This window comes from Castor canadensis, chromosome 5 (genome assembly GCF_047511655.1).
Source record: "Castor canadensis chromosome 5, mCasCan1.hap1v2, whole genome shotgun sequence".
NCBI lineage: Eukaryota > Metazoa > Chordata > Mammalia > Rodentia > Castoridae > Castor > Castor canadensis.
In genome coordinates this window covers 72673286-72700558 of record NC_133390.1, presented here as the reverse complement: position 1 = coordinate 72700558, position 27273 = coordinate 72673286, and the positions used below count along the sequence as shown (strand labels likewise).

At 40.0% G+C, this 27273-nt stretch overlaps 1 protein-coding gene across 2 annotated transcripts in view; it reads left to right on the top strand.

The window, feature by feature from the left end:
* Positions 1-14289: 14289 nt before the first annotated feature.
* Positions 14290-27273, top strand: part of Muc13 (mucin 13, cell surface associated) — a 33244-nt gene continuing 20260 nt past the window's right edge. The window contains exons 1-3 of one of the 2 annotated variants that reach the window (XM_074073341.1): positions 14290-14447; positions 19025-19486; positions 20639-20761. In XM_074073341.1, coding sequence (XP_073929442.1) covers positions 14300-14447; positions 19025-19486; positions 20639-20761 — 733 coding nt within the window. In that variant the 5' untranslated portion in view covers positions 14290-14299. The remainder of the gene's footprint in view (positions 14448-19024; positions 19487-20638; positions 20762-27273) is intronic. The other variant, XM_074073342.1, reaches the window with a different exon arrangement.

The following is a 27273-nucleotide window of genomic DNA, read 5'->3' as shown; positions in this document are numbered from 1 at the left end:
AAAATGAGGCTGCGCAAGTTATGGAAACAGCCAAGATGCCCCACTATTGATGAATGCATTAAGAAAATGTGGTATCTATACACAATGGAATTTTATGCAGCCATGAAGAAGAACAAAATGTTATCATTTGCTGGTAAATGGATGGAATTGGAGAACATCATTCTGAGTGAGGTTAGCCTGGCCCAAAAGACCAAAAATCATATGTTCTCCCTCATATGTGGACATTAGATCAAGGGCAAACACAACAAGGGTATTGGACTTTGAGCACATAATAAAGCGAGAGCACACAAGGGAGATATGAGGATAGGCAAGACACCCAAAAACTAGATAGCATTTGTTGCCCTCAACACAGAGAAACTAAAGCAGATACTTTAAAGCAACTGAGGCCAATAGGAGAAGGGGACCAGGAACTAGAGAAAAGGTGAGATCAAGATGAATTAACCTAGAAGGTAACACACACGCACAGGAAATTAATGTGAGTCAACTCCCTGTATAGCTATCCTTATCTCAACTAGAAAAAACCCTTGTTCCTTCCTATTATTGCTTATACTCTCTCTTCAACAAAATCAGAGATAAGGGCAAAATAGTTTCTGCCTGGTAGCGAGGGGGTGGGGGGGCAGAGGGAAGGGGAAGGAGGGTAAGAGAGGGGGTGGGGAGAAGGGGGGAGAAATGACTCAAACATTGTATGCACATATGAATAAAAGAAATAATAACAAAGAAAGAAAGAAAGAAAAAAGAAAATGAGGCTGCAAGCAAAGCAAGTTTCTGGGGGGCTCTGGGGAGGCATTTAGGGATGAGTTGATTAAATTATTTGATTGTACCCACCAAAAAAAATGTGTCCAGAGGAAAGAAATTTGTTCAAAACTATTCAAAGCTTGTTTTAAGACTAGTTTGGCTGGGCATGGTGGCTCAAGCCTATAATCCTACCCATGTGGGAGGTTGAGATTGAGAGAATAACAGCTGGAGGCCTGCGAGGGGGAGGGGAGGTTCTCAAACTGCATCTCAAAGAATAGATGGGCGTGGGGGAGCAATCCCAGGAACATGGGAAGCACAAATAAGAGGATCATACATGTTCTAAGAGTGGGTCAAGTGGTAGAGTATCTGCCTAGCAAGTGCAAGGCCCTGAGTTCAAATCCCAATACCACCAAAAAATTTTTTCAAAATGGAATTATGCACTTTAAATGGATAAATTTTATGGCATGTGATTAAATCTCAATAAAGTGATTTTTAATTTTTGTTTTAGAAAGAATATTTCCAGAGAAGTTGAAACATTACCTCAGTATAAACTGAAGTGGAATCCTCTAAAATGTGTCATAATTGAAGGTAGTGGAAATATTTCAGAGCAGACAAATCTGCAGGTGGGCTCATTTACAAAGCCTGTGAAAATGTGAAGTATTTAAAGCTTATGTTTTTGTTTATTGTTCATGAGCAAGTCCTTTTGTGTGTGTGTGTCACCATGCGAGGGATCAAATCCAACCCAATGAGTAAGTATTTTGCATAAAATATTTGAATATATCATGTGTTACTGAATCAGTAGAATCAACAGTGAACTTCACTCGCTCTTAGTGGACTTAGCCATGATTGATACATTTTTGTCATCTATAGAAGCTGAATGTCCTTTCTTTCCTGACTTTACTCCTGTTTGTTGGTTACCAGTGGAAAAGTTTTTATGAAAGTTTTTGAGCACAGGGCTAAAAGTAAGCTTTTTTTCTGAAAGGAACTTCTCTTAACCACTAATATCAAACACTGAATGGCTTTTGAAATTATCTTTTGATGAAAGTTTGATGATGCTTCATAATAAATTCAGCTTATAGTGACAAAGCAGAACAGCTCTTACCTGAAAATTTTATGCTGTGATAAAGGCATTTTAACAACTAACATTGTAGGACTCACTAGTAATGTCAAGCAGCTTTCTGTATATCCCCTGTCTTCAAAAGTTAAATGAGAAGCAAATTCTTCCTTCCCATACAAATTTACATCAGATATAATTTATGGAATTTATACTACAGTTCCAACAACTGCCTTTGGGGTTTCAGTGCAAGTGCAAAGAATTTTTTTTAATCTACATTTTAAAACCCATTTTATGGTGTCATTGCAAAGGTTATGTATAGCAGAGGGAGGCAGACCTCCTTTGAGTAGAAATTTCCTTTAAGACAGCCCTCTCTAAAAGTGCCCTGGAAGAGTTTCTACCTTACCAATCCCAGCCACTTTTTGACTGCACTGTGATTTGCAAAGCAGTTACTCATCACTTGAGCCACTCCACCAGTTCAGCCACTTTTAAAATTATTCTTCTTCCTTTCCTACTCTTCCTCCCCATCCTCCTTCTTTAGCTGTATTGAGTTATAACTCACAAACCACGTAACTCAGCCACTTAGGTTCCATGCCCTTCATAATCATTACCATAATCAATTTTAGACTAGTTCCATCATTCCAACAAGAAACCTGTCACTTCTTAGCCAATCCTCTCACCATCCCCAACACTAGGGAACTACTAGCCTACTTTTTTCATCTATAGATTTGCCTATTCTGGACAAATTAAATACTCTAATATAAACAGAATCACAATATATAATGTTTTGTATCCAACTTCTTTCATTTAGCTAGCATTTCCAAGGTTCATCCAAGCATACCATGTATCAATACTCCATTCCTTTTATGGACAAATAATATTCCATTGTATTGATACACCACATTTGTTTATTCATTGATTGATGGATGGACATTGGATTATACCTTTTGCTATTATGAAGAATGCTGCTATCAACATTCGCGTATGAGTTTTTGTGGGGACATATTTTCATTTCTCTTCGGTATCCAATACCTAGAAATAGAACTGCTGAGTCAAAGAGTAACTCTTCATCTCACTTTTTGAGGAACTGCCATATTGTTTTCCAAATTGGCTGCACCATTTTATAGTCCCACTAACAGTGTCTGAGAGTTCTAATTTCTCCACATCCTTACCAACAGATTGCAAAAGATTTTTTTTTGGTGGTACTGGGCAATGGTCTTTTTGTTGCCAGCTCTTCGAGTGACTACAAAGTGGTATTCAGCTCACTTTTAATGTTTTGGGATGGAGTGTTGGAGAGAACTACCTTTCTTACTACTCTATACTTGGTCCAAGTGAGGACACCACCCTGGGAGCCCAGCCCTGCAAGAGCATCAGGTTTTTTCACTGAAAACTTAGGTTAACTTAATCTCAGTGGAGAAAAGGATCTCAGAGGTTGTATCTCATCAGTCAAATGTTATACCACCTTCTTTTTTTTTTTCAATACTGGGGTTTGAACTCAGGGCCTACACCTTGAGCCACTCCACCAGTCCTTTTTTGAATGGGCTTTTTCAAGATAGGGTCTCACAAACTATTTGCCCGGGCTGACTTTGAACTGCAGTCCTCCTGATCTCTGCCTCCTGAGTAGTTAGGATTACAGGTGTGAGCCACCGGCGCCCAGCTCTACCACCTTCTAAGAACACATTAGTGGAAGATGGGGAGTGGGTTTTTCTCAAATATTTACAGGGAAGATTCCTACAAGGCATCTGAACTTTGCAGGTGCTAGAACATGATACCTTCTGGAGAGAAGTTCTGTACAGAGTATTGCCCCCATTCTAGCTCCCACTTCTTCACTTGCCTTTCCATGATTTACAGAGACACTAAAGAAACTTTCTGGGGAAGAGATGTGACTTGAATTTGACAAACGGCATTAAGACAAATGCAAATATTTCTTGGTTGAGGCTAAATTACAGTGGAGGGACCAGGACCAGGAAAGTGGTCTATATGAAGGCTGTCAGCCCCAGCATCAGGGCAGGAGGTTGCAGGGACGGGTGGTTTCTGATGCTCACCTGCATGGTTACTGCTGACCAGAATGGCACTGGAACTGAGACTTTGGCCCGCAAGCAAAGCCAGCCAATCATGGACTATTTATTGAGTGCCTACTGTGTGCTCACCTCTGCAGGAGTGTTGTGCTTAAGGGAGAGTGTTTTCAGGTGAGATTCCTTGTTGTACATGCTGTACCGTACCCTGAATGTCCTTCACGGCACTTTGCACAGAGTTAATATCGCAGGAATGTTATCTTTAGTTGGTTGCTATATTCCCAGAGCCTAGAACAGTGTCTGCCACTCCTAGAAGCACTAAAGTATTTAGTAAAGGAAGGAAGAAGTCTAAACACAATACTGGCTGGTGGAACCCAAGTATAATATCTCACTCTAGATCATTTTTTGAGTTTCTTTACACTTAGAAAACTACAATAGTGTTGAAAATTTTCTTTGTTATCAACTCCGAATTAGTAACTACAGAATATGCTCATGAATGCACCAAATTTGTCTTAACCAAGCCCCAACTTTTAGTCATTTATGAAGTTTTAATCTTTTCTATGAAAAATAATAATGATACATTTGTACAAATGCCTTGGAACAGATGTTTGGCTAGTTCCTTAGGAGAAATTCTGGAATGGAATTGCAGAGTCAAGGGATATGTCCATTTTTTGAGGTCTATGATTCATCTTGCCCAATTCCCCAAAGGCTGTGTAAACACCCTCTGATCACATTACATGAGGCCTGCTGCCCATACACCGTTGCCAACAACGAGCATGGCGCATCTCTTCGTCTTTGCCAGTTAAAGAACTTCAACATCAGGGTATTGAATTGATTCCTAGTACTAAAATATCCTCTCAGGAAATTGCTTATGAATTTTATTTGTCCAAGTTTTATTTCAAATTGACCATAAATAAAAATGTTCCTGGGAAAACCAAATCAAAGATTTCCTCTTAGAAAAGAGCTTTCATTGGTGACTTGGGATAATAATAATAGGTCTAGTCAATGATTGTTAGTTGATGGTGGGGTTTAAGTTTTGAATGTCTGTTTAATATCTTGTGTAACAATGGACAGCTGTTGTGAAAGTTGATCACAAAATAGCTCAGAGTTCAACTCTAGTTCTTTTATCTTTTACTAGTGTAATGGGACATTTTTCATGGGGTTGAAATTTCATATTTCTCTTTTGGTTAATATGTTACTGCTTGCTTCCCTGCTCCCCCACTTTTGAAGGCTCCCTTCCCTGCCATTCTCCCCACAAGTGCCCTGACACTGTTTCCTGAACTCCAGATGACTTCGTGCCACCCTCGGGATTCTTGACAAACTCCATTATCTCTGGTCTTTCTTACAAAATATTTTTTCTTGAAATTGACTTGTGTTTTTAAGATCTGAATGAATTTGCTTTTAAAATAAACTTTATGTCACCACTGCAAATAGAAAGGAACTAGTTTCCATGGTTATAATAGAAAGTCATCATAAAAGAAATACTGTAAGAATAAAGTGTTGATTCTAGATGGGTATCACTCACTGCCAAAGACTACCTGAGTGAGGCCTGATGTCTCTTTATGAAGCAAAAGACATGCTAGTGATGCTTGAGATTTTCTCCTTTATGTAATCAGAGCAAATGAAATTATTTTGAAAAGGCATAGCTTCCCCCTCTAAGTGAATCAATGTGACCTAATGTGTTCAGGGACACTTGAAGTCATTCCTCAGCCTCAAGCGAAGTTGACCTCACGCCTGCACATTAGCAGAGTCACCTGAGGGCCTGTTAAAACGCAGTCAGCAGATTCCATGGAGGTCTTGGATAGCTGGACTGGGGAAAGTGGACAGGTGCAAACCCCAGACAGGTGCACACCTGCTCCTGTCTGTGGTTTTCAATTTTCCTCTCCAGAGTAAACAAGTAACAAGCCCTGACTGAGTGCCAGCACCCTGGGGGCATGTTGTAACCTCTAGAACCACTCACTTCCTCTTTGAGGAGATCTGAATTGGCACTGTGACCTACAGAGTTTTCTGACCTCAGTCAAATTCCAGTTGGCCGGTGGAGGAGGAAGTAGTGAGAAGTCAAACTACTTCCTAGGGAAATTCCCTTTATAGAGAGTCCCTCAAAGTTTAATTAGAAGAGATGACTAACCTCTGGGGCAGTGGTAAAATGACTGTGAAATTTTACAAGCCAAAACTCAAAAAGCCAAAATCTGCTCCTTTTGAAGGTAGAGGAATTTTAGAACAAATCTCCGGTGATTAAAAGTTCATACATAGGTATTCGAACCTTGCTCTGGGCCCTTTTGATCATGTGTGAGTGAGAAGCGAAGTCACCATGAAAGAGCTCAACGAGTCCTGTCACCCCACAAGTCCTGTTCACCCCATGAGTCCAGCCACATTCCTTTGCCTGTGTTTCCTCCTAGCACTTATCTTTATAGAGGTACCTTAAAAAAAAAAAAAACCCACACAAATAGATATATAACAAGAACTCTACTTTCCCATATGCCATCCTGGTAGAGTCAGCACTTTCTCTGGTTTCTGCCTCCCCCCACCCCCATTTAAGTGATGTAGGCATACTTCCCATGAAGGACGGGCGCCAGACAGAATCTTCTGTTGATGGCTAGTTAAGGTTGTTTGGAATTTTTTATACTATACATAACACTGCAACAAATATATTTGTATATATAATTTCCTTTCATTTGAAATTATTTCCTTGGAACAAATTCCCAGAAGTGAATTTTTCAGTCAAAGGGTAAGAAAAATTTTTATAGCTCTCGATATCTGTTTGCCAAGTTGCCTTTTGAAGCAATGTAGTGACTATAAACATATTATTTGTACCCTCACTAGAGTTGGGTATTATCAATGTATGCATCTTAAAATATGTGAAACATTTTCTCACTTTTAGTATTATCATGCCTTTAGAATGAGTGAAGAGTTAAGTATTATCCTCTACCTGTGTATTTACTAATTATATTTTCTCTTTTGTGAATCAATTGATTATGACAACAAAATTTTGGGAAATAAATCATCCAGATGCCTAAGTCTGAACAGCCAGGACTATTTATCTTACATTCCCAACTCCCTGTACCTGGAACACATCAGATGGCAGTCAACCACTGATTCTTCCAGCTCACAAATATTTACTGAGCACCTGCTATGTGCCAGCTGCTCTGGGCACTGGGGTCAGGGAGTGAACAGGGAGTGGCCATCGACTAGTAAGTCAACAAAAAGACAAAGTAATTCCAAACTGTGCTGAAGGCTATGGAGGAAACTGGCCGGGGCTGGGGAGCAGCTCTTAGATGAAGTGACTGAGGAAGACCTCTCCTGTCATCCCCTTGCCAAAATGTTTCCATGACTTCCTGTTGCTGCACTTAGGATAAAATCCACCCTCCTTCCCAGGGCCTGTAAGACCCTGTGGGATTAGGCCCCAATCTACTTCCAGTATGACCTCTCTCCACTTTCCTTCTGAACCATGATGCTTCTCAAACAAATCACACCTGGCCTAGCCCCAGAACCTTTGCACTGATTGTTCCTTCTGCCCAGAAAGCTCTTCTCCTGATATTTGAATATTAGGTCACAATATCAGATCTGGTTCACATATCAGCTCTTGTGAGAGGATTCTGCTGACCATCTACTTAAGATAGTACATCCTCCCCCACAAGTCACTATCCCATGCTGTGTTTTAATTACTTCTTAGTGTTTATCTCTCCCTGAAATCACTTTATTTCATTGTTCATTTTCTGCCAATTCTCCTCCATCAGTTCAGAAGCTCCAGGAGTGGAGATATGTTCACCTTCTTATTCATGTCTTCCTCCTGTACAGAGATAACTCAAGTGTCTGGTATTAATTGAACTTTATCCATGTAAAGTAACTGCTATCTAAAGTTAATTTCAGTAGGTGTGAGTGCCAGAATTGAAAATACTCAAAGTTCATCAATATTGATTTTCCATGGGCCATTTGTCTGGGTATGATTTCCTGAATTAGAGAGCAAAATGCTCACTTGTTATCTAAATGTAATAGTGATAATTAGTATTAGTGATTCTAGGAAAGATGCTTCTCTGTCAAGGGCTATAATTGCTGAGAAGCAGATAGGGTTTAAAATGTATCACAACATTTGATTCTGTAGACAGGAAATACATTCTATGGACATAAGTTTTTAAATCTTGATAAAGATTTTAAGTTTTTTAACAATCATCTAGAGACTTACCATGATTCCACTTTGTTACAGAATCAAAGTAGTTAAAGGGGGGCTCCTAACAGACAAATTCCAATCCTACAAGGTTCCAGTCTCTCCTTTACTGGATTCTAGTGTTCTCCCACAGTCACTCATCTCAAAATACAGCTAGCCATCTGTTGCTTTGCCTCTTCTTGGTGCAGGAGCAGGTAAGTGCTGGGTACTTCTATTTGGCCATCTTGGAATCCCCAAATTTCAATCCTAAATGACCTTGATATAGCTCTCTTCTGTTCACCTGGATAGTTGGACACTGGTTTAGGTTAATGACATTGGGTTATGTCCTCAGCACTGCAAAAAAGGAAGGAAGGAAGGAAAAAAGGAAGGGAGGGAGGGAGGAAGAGAAAGGGAGGGAGGGAGAAATGAAGGAAGGAAATCCTAGATTAGTGGGCATGTCCTATTCCTCTTCACAGCCAATAAAATCATGGATAGTGTCACCCCGATGAGTAGCCCTGTTGTGACTAGGCAATTATGGGTAAACCCAGCTCTTATTAGCTAACTCTATAACAAACTCACCTTTTTAAAACATATTTTCTATGGGAAAAATGGAATCCTTGCTCTTGATTTATAGATAAACATTTAGAATATAGAAGGATTGTGCTTGGCTGGTGGAGTGGCTCAAGTGGCAAGAGCTCCTGCCTAACAAGCATAAGCCCTGAGTTCAAACCCCATGCCACCAAAAAAATTTTAAAAAGAAAGAAGGAAAGAAGGGTTGTGCTAATAAATATCACCTCTTTTCCTATCTAGGCTTTGAATCATGTGAGAAGATGAAGAGTTTGACAGATAGAGTTAAAATATTATCTTTATTAAGGAGCATATATTATCTTTTGAGAATATGGCTTAGGTTTCAAAATAATCCCTACCTTCTCAGGTACAATAGTCCTGAACCCATGTTCCTTACCCACAGGGAAAATTCAGGATCTGAAGTGAGTTTACCCTTCTGAAATAACTTGCCACACCTTACTTAGTGTGGCAGGAATTTTGAACTCTCTCCACTTGGGAGGAAATACCAGCAATGAGGACAAAGCATTTCCCCTGATGAAATCGTCTTCGTGCACAATGTCTCTGTAATCCTGTAATGCTGAAGTCTGGTGTGTGTTTAGCTAAGATGGGGCATGAGAAAGAGTGATTGCTGACTCAGACTTTCAGTACTTCTTGACTTTTCTTCTTGCCCATATTCTTCCAAGAAACAATCAGGAAAGAATCAGGAGGCTGGGTGCTTGGCAGTCCTCCACATCCTTTCCTGGTCATACTCTTCATTCTATACCAGAAAAGTGGTACCAAGAGCCGTGTAAATGCTGGCGCCCATGCATATGGCAGCATTAACAGGACACTGGTGATGGAGATTATAAGCATCACTACCTTCATCTCCTGAGCTCGAGACAAGAATGGGCAGTGGGCTTTTCCTGCTTAGGACAGACAGGATTTGAGTCCCTGCATGTGAGATCCTGCAGCTAATCATGTGACCTTAATCCACTTTCTCAATCTTCCTGGTTAGCCTTTTATAAAGTAAATGTAGTAGGCTGAAAATGCCATGTAAAAATGGCAGAAAGGAGCAATCCTGGCTTCTTGGGAGGCAAGATCATGAGGATTACAGTTCAAGGCCAGCCTAGGCAAATAGTTCATGAGACCGCATCTCCAAAATAACCAGAGCAAAATGGACTGTGGGTGTGTCTTAAGCAGAGAGCGCCTGCTTTGCAAGCACAAAGCCCTGAGTTCAAATCTCAGTCCCACCAAAAAAAAATTATTTGAAGATAGTTTACAAAAGGAGAGTTATGAGTGCCTAATAAGTACTCAAAGTATGCTCAATGTCCTTTGTCATTAGGAGATGCAAATTAAAACCAGAGTGAGCTGTCACTATATACCACGTAGAATGGTTAATCCTATAAAGATCGACAGTACAAGTGTTGACAAGGATGGAAAACAACTGGAATGTTCATATATTGCTGATGGAAATGGAAAATAGCACCAGTTACAAAAACAGTTTGGCAGTTTATTAAAAAGTTAAATATTTACTTATCACATGATATAGACATTCCATTCTAATTATTAAAGAGGAATGAAGGTATGTGTCATCATAAAGTCTTTTATATGAATAGTCATAACACTTTTTATTTGCAATAGTCAAAAACTAGACATAATCTAGATGTCCACCAACAGATGAATTGATACACAAACCTTAGTATCCTCACACCATGGAATATTACACAGAAATAAGAACTATTAGCTCATTCTACATGGATGGATCTCAAAATGATTGTGCTAGAGAAGAAATAAACCAAACCAAACATCTGTGCGATTCCATTTAGATAACATTCTATAAAATGCAAACTCACCTACAGTGACAGAGTGAATCAGTGACTGCCTGGGGTTGGGGTGGAGAAAGGATAGACCACAAAAGGGGCAGGGGAAACTACTGGGTGATGGGAAGGTATCTTGATTATAATGGTGATTTTACATGTGTATTCATTGACCAAAACTCACTGAAATATGCAGTTTAACTGGATACAGTTCACTGATGTACATTAGATCTGAATAGAGTTAGTTGGTAAAGAAAAGGGAAAAAAATTAAAACAGGTCTTCATTTAAATTCTGGTGCCAAAACTAGGAATAGAAGGAAAGTACCTCAACATTATAAAAGCTATATATGACAAACCTACAGCCAGCATTATACTTAACGGAGAAAAACTAAAACCATTCCCTCTAAAATCAGGAACCAGACAAGGATGCCCACTATCTCCACTCCTATTCAACATAGTACTGGAATTCCTGGCCAGAGCAATTAGGCAAGAAGAAGGAATAAAAGGAATACAAATAGGTAAAGAAACTGTCAAAATATCCCTATTTGCAGACGACATGATCCTATACCTTAAAGACCCAAAAACCTCTACTCAGAAGCTTCTAGACATCATCAATAGCTATAGCAAGGTAGCAGGATATAAAATCAACATAGAAAAATCATTAGCATTTCTATACACTAACAATGAGCAAACTGAAAAAGAATGTATGAAAACAATTCCATTTACAATAGCCTCAAAAAAAAATCAAATACCTAGGTGTAAACCTAACAAAAGATGTGAAAGACCTCTACAAGGAAAACTATACACTTCTGAAGAAAGAGATTGAGGAAGACTATAGAAAGTGGAGAGATCTCCCATGCTCATGGATTGGTAGAATCAACATAGTAAAAATGTCAATACTCCCAAAAGTAATCTACATGTTTAATGCAATTCCCATCAAAATTCCAATGACATTCATCAAAGAGATTGAAAAATCTACAGTTAAATTTATATGGAAACACAAGAGACCACAAATAGCCAATGCAATACTCAATCAAAAGAACAATGCAGGAGGTATCACAATACCTGACTTCAAACTATATTACAAAGCAATAACAATAAAAACAGCATGGTACTGGCACAAAAACAGACATGAAGACCAGTGGAACAGAATAGAGGACCCAGATATGAAGCCACACAACTATAACCAACTTATCTTTGACAAAGGAGCTAAAAATATACGATGGAGAAATAGCAGCCTCTTCAACAAAAACTGCTGGGAAAACTGGTTAGCAGTCTGCAAAAAACTGAAACTAGATCCATGTATATCACCCTATACCAAGATTAACTAAAATGGATCAAGGATCTTAATATCAGACCCCAAACTCTAAAGTTGATACAAGAAAGAGTAGGAAATACTCTGGAGTTAGTAGGTATAGGTAAGAACTTTCTCAATGAAACCCCAGCAGCACAGCAACTAAGAGATAGCATAGATAAATGGGACCTCATAAAACTAAAAAGCTTCTGTTCATCAAAAGAAATGGTCTCTAAACTGAAGAGAACACCCACAGAGTGGGAGAAAATATTTGCCAGCTATGCATCAGACAAAGGACTGATAACCAGAATATATAGGGAACTTAAAAAACTAAATTCTCCCAAAACTAATGAACCAATAAAGAAATGGGCAAGTGAACTAAACAGAACTTTCTCAAAAGAAGAAATTCAAATGGCCAGAAAACACATGAAAAAATGCTCACCATCCCTAGCAATAAAGGAAATGCAAATTAAAACCATGCTAAGATTCCACCTCACCCCTGTTAGAATAGCCATCATCAGCAACACCACCAACAACAGGTGTTGGCGAGGATGCGGGGAAAAAGGAACCCTCTTACACTGTTGGTGGGAATGTAGACTAGTACAACCACTCTGGAAAACAATTTGGAGGCTACTTAAAAAGCTGGACATCGATCTACCATTTGATCCAGCAATACCACTCTTGGGGATATACCCAAAAGACTGTGACACAGGTTACTCCAGAGGCACCTGCACATCCATGTTAATTGTGGCACTATTCACAATAGCCAAGTTATGGAAACAGCCAAGATGCCCCACCACTGACGAATGGATTAAGAAAATGTGGTATCTATACACAATGGAATTTTATGCAGTCATGAAGAAGAACGAAATGTTATCATTCGCTGGTAAATGGATGGAATTGGAGAACATCATTCTGAGTGAGGTTAGCCTGGCCCAAAAGACCAAAAATCGTATGTTCTCCCTCATATGTGGACATTAGATCAAGGGCAAACACAACATGGGGATTGGACTATGAGCACATGATAAAAGCGAGAGCACACAAGGGAGGGGTGAGGATAGGTAAGACACCTAAAAAACTAGCTAGCATTTGTTGCCCTTAACGCAGAGAAACTAAAGCAGATACCTTAAAAGCAACTGAGGCCAATAGGAAAAGGGGAACAGGTACTAGAGAAAAGGTTAGTTCAAAAAGAATTAACCTAGAAGGTAACACCCATGCACAGGAAATCAATGTGAGTCAATGCCCTGTATAGCTATCCTTATCTCAACCAGCAAAAATCCTTGTTCTTTCCTATTATTGCTTATACTCTCTCTACAACAAAATTAGAAATAAGGGCAAAATAGTTTCTGCTGGGTATTGAGGGGGTAGGGGGAGAGGGAGGGGGCGGAGTGGGTGATAAGGGAGGGGGTGGTGGCAGGGGGGAGAAATAAACCAAGCCTTGTATGCACATATGAATAATAAAAGAAAAATGAAAAAAAAATTCTGGTGCCAAGTAGTAGAGTGTCTGCCTAACAAGTGTGAGGCCCTGAGTTCAAGTCTCAGTACTGCCCCCCCCAAATGATATTTGGAGCTAGGTGCATGACTCAAGCATAGAACACCTGCCTAGAAAGTACAAGGTCCTGAGTTCAACCCCCCAGTACTGCCAAAAAAGCCAACAAATAAAAAATACACAAAAAATATATAAATTCTGGTGCCAGGAGTCACTCAAGGTGCGAAGAACAGGTACAACATGGTGGGGCTTAAGATATAAAAAATACTAAAATGCATCACTTAGCAGTGTAAGAACAAACTCCTAATCCTTTTCTTGAATGGAGACCCAACTCCTTGGTAATAATACAATATTTGTTGTTTTTATTAAGAGCAGAGTTAAAACTCAGGCTGACAGTGATGTCTTCTGAGTGAGGCTGAACTCAGGGTATGGGAGCCCTCGGACCTTAAGAAGAAAGGACTGGATTAAAAAGACCCTAATCCAAGTGAACAATGCCGGTTCCTGAAACAAGGTGAAAAGTCAGAGGCTGAAAAACAAGGGGGTGAGTAAGGGAACTGGGTAAGGCACATGGCAGTGAACAACCAGGAGTGCAGGGATCAAGTCATCTGGTTTAGGTCTCTTCTTTTCAGCTGTACTTCCTCCTCCTTGACCCATAACCCAAAAGGCTTCAGCAAAATTAGGTTAAATGCTGTGATTCAATGTTAATAGCATTTGGGAGCATGATTGGGGTCTGTGTCCAGGTAGAGTGCAATGTGGGCAGTGGAAGCTTAGAGGTGTGATTGATTACAAAGCTTCTAGAAGTGATCATCAGAGATGCCCCGAGTTGTCCACAGCAAAAGGTGATAAAATCAAGCAACAGAGTTTTGAGAGAAGGAAATACTTCTCAGGAAGCCTCAGAACTACAGCTGGAGGAAACTGGATTTCTTATAGCCCAATGGGATAAGAGCCTGGACTATATTATTGTTTCCAGGTAGTAGTTGAAGAACATTTAGGAGATAAAGAGATTAACAAAATTCACCCAGCCCTGACCTTCTTGTGGAGATTGAAATTGATTTTAGAATACCCTGAATTATTTTGGACTTTGAGTCAGAAAAATCATCCATGAGGTCAGGTTCATTTCTTCTAGCTCAGAAGCTAGGAAGAGCCCTGTGATGTATGACCAAATCCTAACAACCAAAAGCCCTTGACTGGTCTGACGTCAGTTAATGACTGAACTTTGGACCTGCAAGAGAGTTAAAAACTCAAGGCAGTCAGAGCGAGAAAACATTTCCTTCTTGGATTACCAAGCAAGAGCAGCAAAAATGAAAGCCTTCGTGCTTCTCCCTCTTCTCACTCTCCCTTTGGTAAATTTGGGTAAGGAACATCTTAAATTTTAGCTCTGTTAATGTTGTGGTCTTTGAGATAAAATCCCCAGGCTTACAGCTACCAATTCTTACAGTTATTAGTGGTCCCAACATGGGGCCCATTTTGTAAATGAAGTTTCCTGTCCGACTCAGCTCAAAGACACTGGCATTTTAGTCTGTGAAGGGCGAGACTGTGTAGTGGCAAAAGAGGTACATAGACTAAGACTTTGAGGTTCAACAAATCAGAGGTTTGTCTGAGACCAGACGAGAATGACTCAGTATGTTCCAAAGGCCCAGTGCCCTACTGTAGTATCCATTTGGATGCGTTCCCACGATCAGCAGAGAGGAAAAAAAAAAAAAAAGCCTTGCTTTCGCCAATGTTCTTGACATGAGTAATTGCCAGGTTGGTTAACCTTCAGACAGGTCTTCCTCTTCTGAGTTGGGAAGGGTTATCTGGGTGCATTGGGTGAGAAATACGGCTGTGTGTCTGAGAGGTGAGAGCGAATGAATTGCAATCTAGACGATGCTTGCAGAAAGGAGCAATGGATTCGATACAGCAGAAAGGTGAAGAGAAACAGATCATTTTAGAGAACTGGAATGAGCAACATCAGGATTTGATTTTTCAGAGATGCAACTGGAAGAAAATTGGGGAACGCTCCCCACAGAAAGGCAGGCCTCACAGACCTGTCAGCCTTAGGGCAGATGGTGTGGCGGTGCCTTCAGGTCCCAGTACGAACTTGGTACAGGTGACTGATTTTAGGTGACTTTCAGTCACTATTAAAGGCGCTGGAGTGGCTCAGGCGGTAAGAGCACTTGCCTAGTAAGCGTGAGGCTCCAAGTTCAGACCTCAGTGCTGCCAAAAATAAAAAAAAGAGGCCTTGACGTCTGGAAAAGTCAAGGGCGATGGGAAGGGAATATTTGGCTAAAGAATCTCTAGCCAAAGGTGTGTCTTGCCCAGGAAACCCAGGAGAAGAACCAATAGCTCAGCAGAACACAGAGAGGTAGGCAGGGATCCAAATATCACATGGCCACTTATTTACTGAAGCCTGTTTCTCCCTCTGTAATAACAGAGGAGCTATTCCCATACTGAAGAGTGACTGACAGGTAAAGTGTACAAAGTGGCAAGGGATACTGCCTGGCACAGAGTGGGGGTGCAATAGATGTACTTTGTAATCTCTGCCTTCATATCCAATTTTTAAGCTTTTGTTTTTGCTCTTCTTTGTTCAAAAGAGTAAAATAAATAATACAGACCAGTTGTAACAAATGCAGGTGATACAGATATATATATAAACAAACAATGAAATGTGACCTGCTCTCCCACCCTCCTGTCCACGCCTAGCTACCCACCTAGTTTGGTAGCTATGAAGGGTTTTTTTGGTGTTGTTTTTGGTGGTGGTAGTGGGGTTTTTTTTGGTTTCTTTGCCGTACTGGGGTTTGAACTTATTATGCCTTGAGCCACTCCACTCCACCAGCCCTTTTTGTAATGAGTTTTTTTCAAGATAGGGTCTGGAGAACTATTTGCTCGGGCTGGCTTCAAACCGTGATTTTCCTGATCTCTGCCTCCTGAATACCTAGGATTACAGGTGTGAGCCACTGGCGCCCAACTTGAAGGTTTGTTTTTGAAAAGAAAGAAAAAATTTCTTTTTCTATGGAATATTAAGGGTTTCACAGGACTGTGGAAAGAATTAGCATTTCAGGTATGAGTTCCATCTCAGTCTTAGCAACCAAGGGCGGGAAGTGAGTGTTCTCCACCTTCACACCCCTCCTCCCAATGCCTAGCTCCTTTGACTGCAGTCACCCCATCATAAATATTTACTGAAAAAATGAAGAAACATGCAGGTGACATTCAAAGTCCCTTCAACAGGAAAAACTTGCCAGGTTGCTTTTGCTTTCTCTGAGGTTAGGGCTGCTTTATTCTTTAGCACAGCATCTGGTAGGTACCTTTGGGAGCCAACATTTCTCTCCCTTTATTTTTGGAAGTACAGGAATTGAACTCAGGTCTTAAGATTGGTAGGCAGGTGTTCTACCACTTAAGCCATACCCCAGTCCTTTTCACTTTAGTTATTTTTCAGATAAGGTCTTACACTTTTTACCTGGGCTGGCCTCAGTCTGCGATCCTCCTACCTTCCTCCTACCTATGCCTCCTGCATAGCTAGAATGACAGGTGTGCCACCATACCTGGCTTATTTGTTGAGATAGGGTCTAGCTAACTTTTTACCCAAAATGGGCTTGAACTGTGATCCTCCTGTCTCCAGTTCCCAAGTAGCTAGAATTACAGGCATGAGCAGCCACCATGCCCCAGCTATCAACATCTCCTAATATTGAAGGTTTTCAATCTGTAAGAGAGGTATTTTATTGTACAGAGTAACTATGATGTCCCCTGGGCAGGGTGGTGGTTCTGGAGTATTCTCTAGAGAGCGGCCAGGTTAGGGTATATTTTTTTCCCATTTAAGCCGATGGTTTGTGCCCTTGAGGACTTTGTTTGTGCTACCATTGTGTTGGTTACAAGCTCTAGGATCTGAGAGAATAAAAAGCTCTCTTTACTATGCTGATGTCTTAATATATTTATGTTTAATATATCTTGAACCAAATGGATTATTTCACAACTCCTCTTGGGTATTTTTAATGTTTAATATAAGCCCAAGGTATCAACGCTAAACTATCTTCTCTGATATGATATCTGTACAGCCCTTAGATAGCTTGAATACACGTGAGCACACAAACCACAAGGGCTAAGGATATAGTTCAGTAATAAAGCGCTGTCTAGCATGAGTGAGGCCAGAGAAGCTCTGGGTTCAATCCATAGCATAGCAAAATATAAAAAATAACCACATTGTGGCCGTTTATAGCTGCGAAGAGCCGCCAACTTCGAGTGTGTCTCACTTATTAAAACTCACTGAGCCTTCCTGAATGCCATCACCCTAGCAAACAGAAAACTGAAACCAAAGTAATCAAAACCATGTCTCAAAGTCCTACAGAAATCTCCTAAGGTGCCCGGTTAGCTCATGCCTATTTGTGGAGTGTGTTGATTATTTGGCATCAGCAGAGTGTGGACATTCCCAAAGCATGAAATTCAAGGCCTGGAAGGACCAGGGCTATCTGCCACCATAGCCAGCAAGCCCTTTGCTTCTGTCCAGAGCTTTCCATGGCCTGCATAACCACTTCCTTCCCACCCTAGGCCAATGTCACTGCTCTAATGACAGAAGATACCATGGAATGGACATCTACTTCTTTTGCTTTCATTCCAACCCCTGATTGTCTTTGCCTCTCTGGAACTTCTTGGCTCTTTCATTACACAAATTGACCTCTTCCAGGATTCCCTAAACAAGTTGCAGTTAAGACAGTAGCACTACACAGACTTGGTAAATCCCTTCATCCATGGGTGCTGGTGGCTCTTCTGTCAAATGTGGGTGCTCATGTTTATCTCACAGGTACTGGTGGGCACAGTAGCACTTGATAAATGAAAACAGTCCCAGGAGAGGAGGAGACACAGTCACACTGCCAGCTGGTGACTGTTCTTTTGCCCCTGGAAGAGCTATTGTGAGTCTCTTCAACACTTCTGCATTAACCAAGCCCTGTTCAAGGTGAAGACCAGGCTCTGTCCTCATGGGACTCACAGACCCATGGGGGAGTCAGCTAGAAGTTCTCTATATCCTGGGGCTTATGAATTGCTTCCTCTGTAAACTTTTCCTTTTAATGAATCGTATAACCTATTGTCAATGTCAGAGTTCTTAGAGACAATTAAGGGTTCTAGGAGATGGATCACTGGGTCATTAAGAGATTACTATTCCAAGTGGCCAGAAGTTTCTAAGAGCTGTAAACCACTCTTGATGACCACTTTGGCCAAAGATCATTTATCTTATTCTTTAAAAGGTCCATGTGTCTAGAATTGTTAATAAGGAACTATACTAGGAAACAAAATTTTCCAGCACTATGTTGGCTAAAGCAGAATCACTAGTTTGAGATTAATCCAGGTTAAAGAGTGAGACCCTGTCTCAAAAAAAAAGAAGTTTAATATGTACTGAATGAAGTATTTTATGTGCTCATTCTTTACTTCCCCTAAATGTTTCCTCCTTCAGTCTATCAACAGAGAAAACTCCCCCATAATGGAAACTGGGGCAGTTGCTTTAAAGTGCAGAAAGGCAAAAGAAGTCCACTTCCTGGTGGCTACGGCGCCACCTTGTGGCATTTTCAATTGTCTTCGCTGAGAACTGTCTGAGGACTATTAAACCCAGGTTGATAGTTTTGCAACTAGAGGCATAAATGATGTTATGTCTTGGTACTCATCTTAATAAATTTTAAATCTTGATTTGTCATACTTTTCAATAACACTTTTCATTTTTGTCTGTTTAATTTAAATTTCTTTCTGTGTTTAGAAGTAGTCATGTATTTCCATTTTTAACATAGTCCTATTTATACATATAAATATATGTGTATATATTCATTTTCCAGAAAAAGAATAAGTTGAGCATGAATTACTATTAAGTAACAGTAACTGCCATTATTTTTTCAATGAGCTGTCTTCTGAAACTTGGTATCTTTGTTCCTTCAGCCAAAACAGCATAACTGTTGCCTCTATATTCACAGCTACGTCAGATGGTTTTGCCACCAGTACTCCAGATACAAGAAACACAGCTCCTATAAATAACCCCGCCTCTGATACTTCCAGATCAACTGAAGCTGCTTCTACAAGTCCTACATCTGATGCCACTACCTCTGATCCTCCCACAAAAGTTAAATCTGTTGCCACCACCACTTCTGTATCTAATACCCCCACCCCTGACTCTCCCACATCTTCTGCAGCTACCACCTCCACCTTGGGTTCTCCCACATCTACATCCCCTATATCTGATACCAGTACAGTGTCTACATCTTCCCCAATGCCTTCATCCACAATTGATACAACTGAGTCCTCCACATCTAATTCTCCAAGTACTGGCTCAACCCCAAGTGTTTCTGCAACACAAAATACCAGTGCAACACCCTTCACAACTACCTTGGGATATTCCACTTCTTCAGAGACCAACACCCCAAACACTGGTACCACAGGTAAGAAAAAGTCTCTCAAAGGTTCTAAAATGTATAACATTGTGGACCATGTAGGTAAGTATGTTCTAGTAGGGAAGAGAAATGGGTATAAGGAGACTCAAGGTTTCTTTGAATATGGATCATGAACTTAAAATCTAAGTCACAGAGACTAGTAGGGATGGAAGAGATTCAAAAAGATGATTTCAATTCCATTCTGTTTTTCTTTCCTTCCTACTCATCCTACCTCAATCTATATGCCATATGTGGAATATATTTATGAACTTGGACTTTGTGAAAGTTAGCTTTGGAGATTTTTGGAAATAGCTTCCACTTCTCTGAGAAAACCAGGTCCAAATAAACACGGGCTCTCTAACCACACTAGTCTAGTTCCCTGGTTGGCTTAAGGAAGAAGTCAGTTCTACCCTAAAGTGAAGATAGTGGCTGATCACAATTTGGAAATTGAGCCAACCCATGGAATTTGGGCCCAAAAAACTAGAAGCCAAACAGCAGCAGTGCTCAAACTGTCCTAGGCATGACCAGGGCCATTGTCCAATGGATATATGTTTTGGAGATACCATCCCAGAAATGATCATTGACCCTATTGAAACAGAAATCATTTGCCTCATTTCTCCAAGCTTGGTCTAGAACAAGGGTCAGTAAAGTCCAAAGAGTAAATATTTTAGAGTTGAGGGGCCAGATGAAGTCTCCGCTGCAATTTCTCTAAATTAACTAACTTGGTCGTGTTAAATTTCACTAACAGTCTGGTGCTGGTGGCTCATGCTATTATCCTAGCTACTCAGAGGGCAGAGATCAGGAGGATCACAGTTCGAAGCCAAACTGGGCAAGTAGTTCACGAGACCCAACCTCAAAAAAAAACCATCAAAAAAGGGCTGGTGGCTCAAGGTGTAGGCCCTGAGTTCAAACCCCAGTGCTGCAAAAAAAGCAGGCCTTTGTCCACCAAACTCTAATCTTTGTGGTCACAAGTGCGTGGCTCCAAACTTTCTGCAGCAGGTTCTCCAGAGACCTAAGAATTCATGTATTTGTTTCTAGCTCTTCTAAGGATGTGCCATGGAGTCACACAGCCAAGGAATGGCGAGTGCCCGGGAGGGAGGCATGGAGGTGTCATTTGCTATCATTTCTGTGGATTTCTAACCTTTTCCTACTCTGTCCAAGGTTCCAGCACCCTTTGCCAAGCTGACACCTGTGGGAGTAGTGCTTCCTGTTTTAATCTGCATACTGAACATATCTGCCTATGTGCAGAAGGGTACTACTACACCGATCGCACGTGCAACAGAGGTGAGTTACAAGGATGACCATGGTAGAGCTCTGTATCTCATAGTGGCAATTAGGAACTCCAGAATACATGAGACAGAAGAAAATTTAGAGACAAAACCAGCCAATCACATAGGGAAAAGGCTCTTGCCTTTGTCCCAGACAGATTCAGAAGAAGAGGAGCCAGACCAAGGCAGATTTTTAAACTAGGCTGAAGGTCTAGGGTGGGCAAGTCCCTTCCCTCCACTGTTCTAGGGAAGGGGCTTTGCAGACAAAATGGGATCTAATAGATCTCAAAGACCCAGAAAACTCAACCAATGCATGACAACAAAAAATTTTGTCTGCTATGTGCTGTTGCAACATAGGAACACTGAGGCAGAAGAACCCAACCATGGCGTGGGAGCCTGGCCTCCGGACCTTGGCTCAGTTCTCTGGCACAGGATCTGTTTGCTTCATGGCAGAAGATCCCCTATTAGAGACACTGGGCCCATCAGCTCTGAGCTGGACTTTGGGAGCACCTGGATATACTCTTGCATTAATGACTTTTTTGGTCATATCACCTGATGCTATGAAGGTCCAAAGCCTGGCTGACTGTCTGAATTATACATTTTTTTCTGTTTCATTAATGAGAAATATCTCCCCTTGCCAATTGTGTAGACAGCAAATACACTGTTATTGCCTACAGGTGTTAGGGATATGCAAAAAGTCCCCCCAAATTCATATTTTTACCATTAAATTTACCATTTTAGCATAGATCTGCTGTGGAAATGACTCCCCAAAAGGTTCATGCATGAAGCTGTTCATTGCAATATTTTCCCTCCTTTTTATTTATTTTTTTTCCTTTTTCTTTTATTATTCATATGTGCATACAAGGCTTGGTTCATTTCTCCCCCCTGCCCCCACCCACTCCCTTACCACCCACTCCGCCCCCTCCTTCTCCCCCCCCACCATGCCAATACCCAGCAGAAACTATTTTGCCCTTATTTCTAATTTTCTTGTAGAGAGAGTATAAGCAATAATAGGAAGGAACAAGGGGTTTTGCTGGTTGAGATAAGGATAGCTATACAGGGCATTGACTCACATTGATTTCCTGTGCGTGGGTGTTACCTTCTAGGTTAATTCTTCTTGAACTAACCTTTTCTCTAGTACCTGTTCCCCTTTTCCTATTGGCCTCAGTTGCTTTAAGGTATCTGCTTTAGTTTCTCTGTGTTGAGGGCAACAAATGCTAGCTAATTTTTTAGGTGTCTTACCTATCCTCACCCCTTCCTTGTGTGCTCTTGCTTTTATCATATGCTCAAACTCCAATCCCCTTGTTGTGTTTGCCCTTGATCTAATGTCCACATATGAGGGAGAACATACGATTTTTGGTCTTTTGGGCCAGGCTAACCTCACTCAGAATGATGTTCTCCAATTCCATCCATTTACCAGCGAATGATAACATTTCGTTCTTCTTCATGGCTGCATAAAATTCCATTGTGTATAGATACCACATTTTCTTGATCCATTCGTCAGTAGTGGGGCATCTTGGCTGTTTCCATAACTTGGCTATTGTGAATAGTGCCACAATAAACATGGATGTGCAGGTGCCTCTGGAGTAACAGTCTTTTGGGTATATCCCCAAGAGTGGTATTGCTGGATCAAATGGTAGATCGATGTCCAGCTTTTTAAGTAGCCTCCAAATTTTTTTCCAGAGTGGTTGTACTAGTCTACATTCCCACCAACAGTGTAAGAGGGTTCCTTTTTCCCCCGCATCCTCGCCAACACCTGTTGTTGGTGGTGTTGCTGATGATGGCTATTCTAACAGGGGTGAGGTGGAATCTTAGCATGGTTTTAATTTGCATTTCCTTTATTGCTAGGGATGGTGAGCATTTTTTCATGTGTTTTCTGGCCATTTGAATTTCTTCTTTTGAGAAAGTTCTGTTTAGTTCACGTGCCCATTTCTTTATTGGTTCATTAATTTTGGGAGAATTTAGTTTTTTAAGTTCCCTATATATTCTGGTTTATCAGTCCTTTGTCTGATGCATAGCTGGCAAATATTTTCTCCCACTCTGTGGGTGTTCTCTTCAGTTTAGAGACCATTTCTTTTGATGAACAGAAGCTTTTTAGTTTTATGAGGTCCCATTTATCTATGCTATCTCTTAGTTGCTGTGCTGCTGGGGTTTCATTGAGAAAGTTCTTACCTATACCTACTAACTCCAGAGTATTTCCTACTCTTTCTTGTATCAACTTAAGAGTTTGTGGTCTGATATTAAGATCCTTGATCCATTTTGAGTTAATCTTGGTATAGGGTGATATACATGGATCTAGTTTCAGTTTTTTGCAGACTGCTAACCAGTTTTCCCAGCAGTTTTTGTTGAAGAGGCTGCTATTTCTCCATCGTATATTTTTAGCTCCTTTGTCAAAGATAAGTTGCTCATAGTTGTGTGGCTTCATATCTGGATCCTCTATTCTGTTCCACTGGTCTTCATGTCTGTTTTTGTGCCAGTACCATGCTGTTTTTATTGTTATTGCTTTGTAATATAGTTTGAAGTCAGGTATTGTGATACCTCCTGCATTGTTCTTTTGACTGAGCATTGCCTTGGCTATTCGTGGCCTCTTGTGTTTCCATATAAATTTAACGGTAGATTTTTCAATCTCTTTAATGAATGTCACTGGAATTTTGATGGGAATTGCATTAAACATGTAGATTACTTTGGGGAGTATCGACATTTTTACTATGTTGATTCTACCAATCCATGAGCATGGGAGATCTCTCCACTTTCTATACTCTTCCTCAATCTCTTTCTTCAGAAGTGTATAGTTTTCCTTGTAGAGGTCTTTCACATCTTTTGTTAGGTTTACACCTAGGTATTTGATTTTTTTTGAGGCTATTGTAAATGGAATTGTTTTCATACATTCTTTTTCAGTTTGCTCATTGTTAGTGTATAGAAATGCTAATGATTTTTCTATGTTGATTTTATATCCTGCTACCTTGCTATAGCTATTGATGATGTCTAGAAGCTTCTGAGTAGAGGTTTTTGGGTCTTTAAGGTATAGGATCTTATCGTCTGCAAATAGGGATATTTTGACAGTTTCTTTACCTATTTGTATTCCTTTTATTCCTTCTTCTTGCCTAATTGCTCTGGCTAGGAATTCCAGTACTATGTTGAATAGGAGTGGAGATAGTGGGCATCCTTGTCTGGTTCCTGATTTTAGAGGGAATGGTTTTAGTTTTTCTCCATTAAGTATAATGCTGGCTGTAGGTTTGTCATATATGGCTTTTATAATGTTGAGGAACTTTCCTTCTATTCCTGGTTTTCTTAGAGCTTTTATCATGAAATGGTGTTGGATCTTATCAAAGGCTTTTTCTGCATCTATTGAGATGATCAAGTGGTTTTTGTCTTTGCTTCTGTTAATGTGGCTTATTACGTTTATTGATTTTCGTATGTTGAACCACCCCTGCATCCCTGGGATGAAGCCTACTTGGTCATGGTGATGATCTTTCTGTTGTGTTGTTGAATTCGGTTTGCCATTATTTTATTGAGGATTTTTGCATCAATGTTCATTAAGGAGATTGGCATATAGTTCTCCTTTTTGGAGGTGTCTTTGCCTGGTTTTGGGATAAGTGTAATACTGGCTTCGTAAAATGTGTTTGGCAGTTTTCCTTCCCTTTCTATTTCGTGGAACAGTTTAAGGAGGGTTGGTATCAGTTCTTCTTTAAAGGTCTGATAGAATTCAGCAGAGAATCCATCAGGTCCTGGACTTTTCTTTTTGGGGAGACTCTTGATTGCTGCTTCAATTTCATTTTGTGTTATAGGTCTATTCAGGTGATTCATTTCCTCTTGGTTCAGTTTTGGATGATCATATGTGTCTAGAAATCTGTCCATTTCTTTTAGATTTTCAAATTTATTTGAATATAGGTTCTCAAAGTAGTCTCTGATGATTTCCTGGACTTCCAAGGTGTTTGTTGTTATCTCCCCTTTTGCATTCGTAATTCTACTAATTTGGGTTTTTTCTCTCCTCATTTTAGTCAGGTTTGCCAGGGGTCTATCGATCTTGTTTATTTTTTCAAAGAACCAACTTTTTGTTTCATTAATTCTTTGTATGGTTTTTTTGGTTTCTATTTCGTTGATTTCAGCTCTTATTTTTATTATTTCTCTCCTTCTATTTGTTTTGGGATTTGCTTGTTCTTGTTTTTCTAGGAGTTTGAGATGTATCATTAGGTCATTGATTTGGGATCTTTCAATCTTTTTAATATATGCACTCATGGCTATAAACTTTCCTCTCAAGACTGCCTTAGCTGTGTCCCATAGGTTCCGGTAGGTTGTGTTTTCATTTTCATTGACTTCCAGGAACTTTTTAATTTCCTCTTTTATTGCAACAATGATCCATTCTTCATTAAGTAATGAGTTATTTAGTTTCCAGCTGTTTGCATGTTTTTTGTCTTTACTTTTGTTGTTCTACTTTTACTGCATTGTGGTCAGATAGTATGCACGGTATTATTTCTATTTTCTTATATTTGCTGAGTCTTGCTTTGTGCCCTAGGATATGATCTATTTTGGAGAAGGTTCCATGGGCTGCTGAGAAGAATGTATATTGTGTAGAGGTTGGATGAAATGTTCTGTAGACATCTACTAGGTCCATTTGATCTATTGCATACTTTAGATCTTGGATTTCTTTTTGATTTTTTGTTTGGATGACCTACCTATTGATGATAATGGGGTGTTAAAGTCTCCCACAACCACTGTGTTGGCGTTTATATATGCTTTTAGGTCTTTCAGGGTATGTTTGATGAAATTGGGTGCGTTGACATTGGGTGCATACAGATTGATGATTATTATTTCCTTTTGGTCTATTTCCCCTTTTATTAGTATGGAATGTCCTTCTTTATCTTGTTTGATCAATGTAGGTTTGAAGTCTACTTTGTCAGAGATAATTATTGCTACTCCTGCCTGTTTTCGGGGGCCATTGGCTTGGTAAATCTTCCAGCCTTTCATCCTAAGCATATGCTTATTTCTGTCGGTGAGATGAGTCTCCTGTAAGCAACAAATTGTTGGATCTTCTTTTTTAATCCATTTTGTCAAACGGTGTCTTTTGATGGGTGAATTAAGTCCATTAACATTAAGCGTTAGTACTGATAGGTATGTGGTGATTCCTGTCATTTAGTTGTCTTAGTTGTTTGAAGGTTTGATTGTGTGTACCTAACTTGATGTTACTCTCTACTGTCTTGCTTTTTCTTTTCCTGTGGTTTGGTGCTGCCTGCCTTTTCATGGTTAAGTTGGGTGTCACTTTCTGTGTGCAGAATCCCTTGAAGAATCTTTTGTAATGGTGGCTTTGTGGTCACATATTGTTTTAGTTTCTGCTTATCATGGAAGACTTTTATTGCTCCATCTATTTTGAATGATAGCTTTGCTGGGTAGAGTGTCCTGGAGTTGAAGTTATCTTCATTCAGTGCCTGGAAGATCTCACCCCATGCTCTTCTTGCTTTTAATGTTTCTGTTGAGAAGTCTGCTGTGATTTTGGTGGGTTTACCTTTGTATGTTACTTGTTTTTTCTCTCTTACAGCCTTCAATATTCTTTCCTTAGTTTCTGAACTTGTTGTTTTAATGATGATATGTCGTGGAGTAGTTCTATTTTGATCTGGTCTGTTTGGTGTCCTGGAGGCCTCTTGCATCTGTATGGGAATATCTTTCTCTAGATTTGGGAAATTTTCCGTTATTATTTTGTTGAATATATTACACATTCCCTTCGCTTGCACCTCTTCTCCTTCTTCGATGCCCATGATTCTCAAGTTTGGTCTTTTGATGGAGTCAGTGAGTTCTTGCATTTTCTTTTCACAGGTCTTGAGTTGTTTAATTAATAGTTCTTTGGTTTTTCCTTTAATTACCATTTCATCTTCAAGTTCTGAGATTCTGTCTTCTGTTTGTTCTATTCTGCTGGATTGGCCTTCCTTTTTGTTTTGCAGTTCTGTTTCGTTCTTTTTTCTGAGGTTTTCCATATCCTGGCAGTTTTCCTCTTTAATGTTGTCTGTTTTTGTCCTGAGTTCATTTATCCGTTTATTCATTGTGTTCTCTCTTTCACTTTGGTGTTTATACAGTGCTTCTATGGTTTCTTTTATTTCTTCTTTTGCTTTTTCAAATTCTCTATTTTTATTGTCTTGGAATTTCTTGAGTGTCTCCTGTACATTTTGGTTGACCCTATCCAGTATCATCTCTATAAAATTCTCATTGAGTACTTGTAGTATGTCTTCTTTTAAATTATTCTTGTGGGCTTCATTGGGTCCTTTGGCATAGTTTATCTTCATTTTGTTGGAGTCTGGATCTGAGTTTCTGTTCTCTTCATTCCCCTCTGGTTCCTGTACTAATTTTTTGCTGTGGGGAAACTGGTTTTCCTGTTTTTTCTGTCTTCCCATCATTGTCATTGGTGTTGTTACTGTCCCTGTACTGTGTGCAATTAAGTATTTTCTAGCTTGTAATAATAACAATGGTAATATTTAGAATGGAAGGGTGAGCTGAGATGGAAAGCAAGAAGTTAAAGAAAAGGGGAAAACAAATATA